The sequence below is a fragment of the Engraulis encrasicolus genome, chromosome 4 (genome assembly GCF_034702125.1).
Source record: "Engraulis encrasicolus isolate BLACKSEA-1 chromosome 4, IST_EnEncr_1.0, whole genome shotgun sequence".
In the NCBI taxonomy this organism is placed as follows: domain Eukaryota; kingdom Metazoa; phylum Chordata; class Actinopteri; order Clupeiformes; family Engraulidae; genus Engraulis; species Engraulis encrasicolus.
Genome location: NC_085860.1, coordinates 27,196,345 through 27,203,716, shown reverse-complemented (window position 1 = coordinate 27,203,716; position 7,372 = coordinate 27,196,345). Strand labels below are relative to the sequence as shown.

The 7,372-nt window shown below is 40.8% G+C and overlaps 1 protein-coding gene across 1 annotated transcript; it reads right to left on the bottom strand.

Moving 5' to 3' along the window:
* Positions 1-1,974: 1,974 nt before the first annotated feature.
* Positions 1,975-4,543, bottom strand: LOC134446797 (iroquois-class homeodomain protein irx-3-like). The gene is made up of 2 exons (XM_063196093.1): positions 4,189-4,543; positions 1,975-3,658 (listed from the first exon to the last, which is right to left on the bottom strand). Exons 1-2 carry the CDS (start codon positions 4,411-4,413, stop codon positions 2,708-2,710), a joined length of 1,176 nt encoding a protein of 391 aa, XP_063052163.1. The 5' UTR covers positions 4,414-4,543; the 3' UTR covers positions 1,975-2,707.
* Positions 4,544-7,372: the final 2,829 nt, after the last annotated feature.

The window sequence follows — 7,372 nt, the reverse complement described above, 5'->3', positions numbered from 1 at the left end:
ACATTTCTGCTGCTCAAAACCAGAGAACATCTCAATCATAAAAGCTTTTCTTTCTTGAATGAATGACAGATGAAGGTGATTTTTCATCAGAGGAAGCTGGTTTGGAGTGGACTTCAGTCACTATCTCCCTGTCATAATTCTAAATGTCCTGGGCCATCATATTGCACATGTTGGGGAGAAAATCAAAGAGGCAGTACACCAACAATTTATCATTTACTTTCCACAGACAGATTCCACCCAAATCTCTTCCTCAAAGGTTTGAGTCTGTGTCTAGTAGCCTTTATAAACTCTTTGGTATTTTCACGAGAATTGCAATCAGCAGCAAACGGAAATAATGTTATAGCATCCATTCTTTTGTTTAGCTTTCCTGCTTTGCATTCTTTTTTTTTGCATCTTCACTTTATTCTTCATCATCAATCTATCCAGTATGTTGTTATTGTTGTATTGTACCAGCTGTGTCGATTTAGTCCGTGTGAATATGAACTGGTTTTGTTAAATAGACAAGACAAAAAAAGAGTGTGAGAGGCATAAAAAAAGATTGATGGCCGTAGCTGGTCACTCATTCTGGATTGAAAAGATCCCATGATCTAATTACTTCATTTGTAGCCTTTCATGAGCACACAAAGGTCACAGGAAGAAGTCACACCATTCCCTTAGCCTTCAAACCCAACTTTCCCTATTTGGTTCGTAGAAAGTACGCAATGCTGTGTATCACAGAGAGAAAAAAAGTGCAGCGTAGCGTTAACTCAATGGTATTAATTCAACTCTTTGAGTGTTGCATTAACACTTAAATAGTTGAGGTTATCACTATTTAGAGGACATATTGCTTCACAATGTTAATTAAACACCCAAAGAGTTGAATTTCACACTAATATCGAATGAGGCCCAACCATATATTCTCTGAATAGTGTGAAATTAAGAATGCTTTTTTTTCTGGACACTGTTACTGAGACCAAAAATCAGCGTAATTATGTATTTATATTAGCTGAACAAAACAAAGATTTCTTTTTTTTTAAACTTCATTTCACATCTGAATCATATGGTCCACTTCTGTCCCTAATTGTGTCTCCAAAACTGACAACTGGAATAAGCAAATATTCAATGTGTGCAACCAAAGATTAATTTGTTGCATCAACATATCCCTGTTTCTCGGACAATAGAATGTAGGTGGACGGACATGGGTTTGCTAATAAAATCAATAATAAAAGAGTAAGCTGCAAAAGGGATAGACTATTCTTGAAAAAAGAAAAAGAAAGCATCTAAACTGAAGAATGGATGTAGGAATTATTACAAATTGAAACTAAAGTACACAAATGTATGTCACTGCTAGCATGAGGACTAAGATTATTAGGCTGAAATAACTAGCCCAATTAAAAAATAGGCCTACATATCTGTGAAACCCAATGGCATTTGTAGCCGATGTCTACGGCTGGTCCAAAATGGTGTAGTCAAAATGATTTCTATTGGTTAATATTATGCTATCTGGGTGGTGAATTTAAGTCCTCACACACACAGCCTTTCAATTGACAATATTCAAACCATAAAATTCAAATAATAAAGTACATTATTTTCAATATCTTATAGGTTACATCAGGCAGACATTAATGCCAGAGAGTCAGTATAGGCTGCTGGTTTTTAATCCATTACACCTGACCAGTTAAGACTGTAGAGGGAGCTCGCGGTCAGACTTTGCGGTTGTGATTATGTATTGATAGAAGGAAGCGATAAACTGAACCACTCCAAGCAATGCCACGGGTGCCCTCAATAAAATAGGCTACTACCGTTTAATAACCAGCTGGGAAAAAACAACAACCTAGGGCCTTAAAAAAAAAAGACGAGAAATATTTTCAAGATTTCTTCACTTGGAAATATCTCGGAAGCCTACCTAGCCTACCATTTAGAGGTCTAGAATAAAGAAGAGAATTAAGATGAAACATGTTGAAACTTTTTAATAACCAAAATATAAAGCTTTCACAGATTCTTATATACAATTCCATGTTATTTACCTATGCACAAATCCATTTAAACGTTAATTACAGACTATGTGTAGGCCTAAAACACATAATATTTCAAAAAAAGGCGTTTGATTTGCTGTGCGTAACCCACTGGGCACGTTTGCAATTAAGAGATTAGACATACGTACATTATTTATCCCTTTCAGACCTCGCAACAGGCTGCCCATCAGCAAATAGGCCTATCATGATCTAAGAAAACAGTAATACATTTAAATCGAAAATCAATGTGGAAAATGGTCAACAAAACAGAAACAACACACCCATATATCTCTTAAGTTTGAAATTAAAGTTTTTGTCTTAGAAGGCACAACATTGTTTTATTCATGGCCTCAGGTTTAAAGGAAAATATCATCAGAGAGCAATGTTCAACTGTTTTATAATAACTTAGCACACTCAGTGTTTGGTGCCAGATGCGTTGGAAAACGTTTTTAAAAATGTGAAAATCTGATATGCAAAGTTTGGCGCACAATTGGAATAAATTCTGACAGGCGCGTCATCTTCATTGTTAGAGTGAAACAGTTTTACAGTTATAGCCTATTTTTCCTCAGGCAGTGGTAAAATAAAAGTGGAAAAATAAATTATACAGCCCACATAAATCTGTTAGGTCTATTTAACTTTTAAACCCCATTTTGAAGTGAATCATATCTTTTACGCAGAAGGCTGGAGAAAAGTCCAAATGGCAAACAAGCCACCTAACTGTGATCTTTCCCATCTCTTTGCCTGTATAGAAGATTATTATGCAAAGAAGCTTGTTTCGCAAGTTCCAAATAATGACCATTCAAAGCAATAGGATGTGACGAAAAGGCTAGTTTTGTCCAACTTGGGAGTTTTGCGAGTTCTGCAGAACTGATTGCTTTTTGGGGAGCTAATACCGGATGGGGAACAAGTGCAGGGGTCCTGTTATGCAGTGGAGACTTCTTCGGGCTGTCCGGTGTTGTTGCCGTTTCAGCCAGAGACCAAATTTTAGGTTTTTGTTGTGGGATGGGGTTACTATGTGGTGCGTCTTGGCCAGTTTTATTCTCGTGGCGAGACTGCGTAACGCCCGGTTGAAATAAAGCTGGTCTTGTTGCTGCGTCCTCGCATCTACTCATACTTTCCTTCACGGGATGTTCCGGATGTTTCAGATCATGGTGAGGCATGTGTGCGTTATCATTTGATATGTCGGCGTCATTTTTATCAGTCAGTTTACGTTCCAAAGTTGCATCCTGAAAGTCAGAATCATCAACGTTCTCTGTATCGATATTTTCCAAATCAATTTCCTCGTCGTCTTCCTCCTTATCTCCCTCGCCATCATTGTCGCTTGGATATCCGTTGTCCTCTTCGTCGGTCCGACTCTTTGGAACCCAGGTCATTTTATTTTCCTTCTTTAGCCTCCGTCTGGCGTTGGCAAACCACGTAGATACCTGGGTCAGGGTCATTTTGGTGATGATGGCCAGCATGATCTTCTCGCCTTTAGTCGGATACGGATTCTTTCTGTGCTCGCTCAGCCAGGCCTTCAGAGTGCTCGTGCTCTCACGTGTGGCATTTTTGGGTCGGTTTGGGTCACCAAACTGGCACTGTCCGTAGGGGTAAAACGGGGACGGGTGATGAGCGAGGCCATGGTGATGTATGCCGGGGCTGTCCTTCAGTTCATAATGGGCACCCTGTGGAGAGATAGAAAAAAATATTTTATCAATTGCCTTTTAAAATGGAGAATTTAAATACAACTGGCGAGTTTAATATCCACAAATAATACATTTTAGTTTTTTTTTACATAGGCTACATCTGTTAGGCCCTACTTCTGATTCCACCTGCCTCTACTTGTGACAAACTAATTGACAGAACACACGGATGCCTGAAACCAAAAGGCCAGTTCAGGCCCTATGAGAAATATAAAATCCAACTGCATCTAGCGTAGCTGACTGAAAATAATAGCAGGTATGCCTATTGGATTTGTATCGCATAGCTCCATTACAATTTTGGAGGTTTTTTTAGTTGTAGGCTTTTTTTAAATTGTATCCAAACAGACTGCTGCGCACCATGCCGTGGAAAAGTTACAGACACTTCACTTTATCAAGGAACCTCACCATGTTGCGCAGTCAAATCGTGTTTTTGAATATGTAGAAAATACTGAACTTGCTTCAATTCAATGAGTGCAATTGGTTGTAGGAATAAAAGAGATTAGTCAACTTACCAGCTGATTCAAAATAGCCACGTCCGTGGAATAAGGTAGAAAAGCGCCGTATCCTTGCGAGGCAGCAGCGAAAGGTGTCCGATACATTGTGGACAGCACATTGGAGAGAGTGTTGGACGGAGCAAATTCCGTCCCGGTTCGGCCGTTCGCCACGCCGTGACGCTCCGAGGAGCACGGTGGTCTTATATATGGATATGCCAGTTGAGGCAGAGACATGGTAGTCATACGACAGGTCGCAGTCACCGCCAACAGTCCACAAGCTCCCTTGACAAAGTGATCCAATTTACTGCCGTTAAGTGAAACGCCGCCGCCGTCTGCCTTTGAGAATGATGCGGGAGCGCTTTCCCTTTTGCACTCTCCGCCCTGACTTTGCAACTGATCTGCCTACTCCGGGGTCAGGTCCTCGCAGATTGCCTCAGATGAGAGCGCTTGGTGTGATTGACATTTCTGCTCCCGGTTAGGCCCCTCCCATTTGCCAAAGAAACTCACTTGTACTTTCCCCGCTCCTTTGAGTGTCTTTGTGCTTTAGCGTTTGAAATAGGCCTACATCATAGCCTCAATAGTAATTTGTGTGGAAACATTGAGATCATTTAGAGCCACCGTATTTTAAGCAAAATAGGCTACAAACTTCACAATAAAACAATTAAAACGATGTGTAAGGTGTTTCAAATTTCGTCTCAAGAAAAATAAATAACAAGCTTCAAAAGTATTGTGCGCTTGCATGTGAGCTTTCCCACAATTGGGCAGGCTATTTGTATACAGGGATGGATCCAGCCATGTTGGGGCCCTAGGCGAAATAAAAACATGGGGCCCTCAAAAGTCATTCTTTTAAAACATACACAAAATAAGAGTCAATAATTGTCATGGAACGAGTGAGGGTGCTATTTTGTGTGTGTCTCTTTGATTACATAACTGACCATTTAAGATCAATATTTTGTGCATTTATTGCGAATGGTGTGACAGTTAGGGGCCCCTATGGAGAGCAGATCTGGTCAGGGCCCTAGTCAATTGCCTAGGTTTGCCTGATGTAAAGTCTGCCTCTGTATACCAATTTGGCAGGGTATTTGTTTACCAATTGGACCTATTGGACAAAGTTCATCTTTCTGAGCTGTGCCAAAATCTATTCGTGAGATGATCTCCATTGGTGTGTTGACTTGTTTGTTTGACAAATAAGTCTGACAGTCAGACTGTGAATCATTATTTGAAAATACACCATTGACTAGAAATTTACACTAAAAAAAGTAAGCTATCTTTCTGGGGCACGCAGGATTTATCCTGGCTAGTGCAGTTAACTAGACGAAATCTTCTAAAATATGCCCAATATTTTTGGCAGATTTGTCTAGCACTGCACCATTGCCGATAATCTAACCTGGGGCATAAAATCTGTCCTCCAATCACAATACTCAAGTGAGACTGTCTTCTGTTTGAATCTGCAAGTGGTAGGGGCAGCATGCTTATGGTCAGGGGTGTCGTAAAGTGTGACTGAGTCACCAGGGCCCCATGTATATAGGGGGCCCTTTTTCCCGTATGGCCTCACGGAAGTGAGGAGCAAGGTGGACTACGTGTAGTTATTCAGTTAAATGCCAACCGTTTTGCGAATGGTACAGTGGCAGACTATACTTTCCATGCTCTACTTAGTCCAGGGATGTCAAACTCAGGCCCGGGGGCAAAACCTGACCTGCAAGGTCATTTTGTTTGGCCCTCGAGATCATTTTAAATGTGTATTACAGTTGGTCCACACACACCACATGACTTGAAATCTACATTTGGTGTGCCACAGACAGGACTATGAGTGTGCCCAGGCCAGGGTAAAATCTTGCATTTTCATATGGTGCAAGCATATTTGAACTACCATGTATGATGGTAATAAGTGTTTGTGAAATTTTCCTTTGAGTATTAGTGTGTGCATGAACAACTCTAGTTTTAAAACATTTGATTAATACTGTTTGGACCCCGACTTTGTCCAAGATTTTGATTTTGTCCCATTGTGAATTTGAGTTTGACACCACTGCTCTATTCTGCCTTGCCAGGCTGGTACTGGTGCTGGTACCATTGGGGAGAATCAGGATCCTCACAAAGATGCAATATCTGCAGGGTGTCCTTGGTAAATAGGAGGGCCTGATGCATGGACAAAAGCTGTATAAAGTTGAGTCTATGATAGGCTTGACACATTAACGCTCCCTTTTATCCATGAAGTTATTGATTTCGATATGAATGACAGAATTGCAATCAAGAGATGTGTACAGCATTATATTACATTATTAATCCAACTATTTCTTGCAACTTTAACCATATCTTAATTTTTGTTTATGCCTATTCAACCACTAATCCACCAGTGTGAACAAATGCACACATCTGGGGGTTTCTGGACATGTGCGTTTTATGGTCTCAATGGCTCAATTACAAACAATTCAAATTATTTATTTAAAGAGGACAACAAGGCTGCAAAAGAAGATGAGTCTCAGCTCTGTCATTTAAAGTCTCTGTCCCTTTCCCCTCTTCAATCAATATGCTTCTTTCAGTCTTTGTCAGGTGAAAGGGATAGCCTACTTATGAGATTGAAAATGGATGGTTTCACACTCAGTTAGCTCTAAGTAATAGATATGTGCAGTGAAGCCGAAGAGATGGCTCATTCTTGCTTTCCCGTCTCTCTCTCTCTCTCTCTCTCTCTCTCTCTCTCTCTCTCTCTCTCTCTCTCTCTCTCTCTCTCTCTCTCTCTCTCTCTCTTTCCCGTCTCTCCCTCACTTCTCACTTCTCTCTCTCTCTCTCTCTCTCTCTCTCTCTCTCTCTCTCTCTCTCTCTCTCTCTCTCTCCTGCTACAGCACAGATTACTGTGGTTAAATAGACTGTTTGAGCCCTGCGCCTTTCGCACTGAAGTGCAGAAACGGGGATGAATCTATTTCCCTTAATGTAAACACGAGTGTTACAGCTGTGCCGGTGGGAGGTCAAAGGTTAATGAGATGTTTATTCAGCGTGCCGCAGTGTGTTTTGTTTTCCCTGTGAAGTTCAGATAAGTGGCTGACCAATGAAGCCTGTTATTACAGCATTACCACCAAAACCCACCCCTGATCTGTATATAAATCGCACCGTTCAATTAGGAAGGGCAATAATTCAGCACTTCAAGCCGGTAATAATGGGGTCTAATGCCTTTGCTTTGGCTTAATCCCCTTCGGATGTTGGTGCG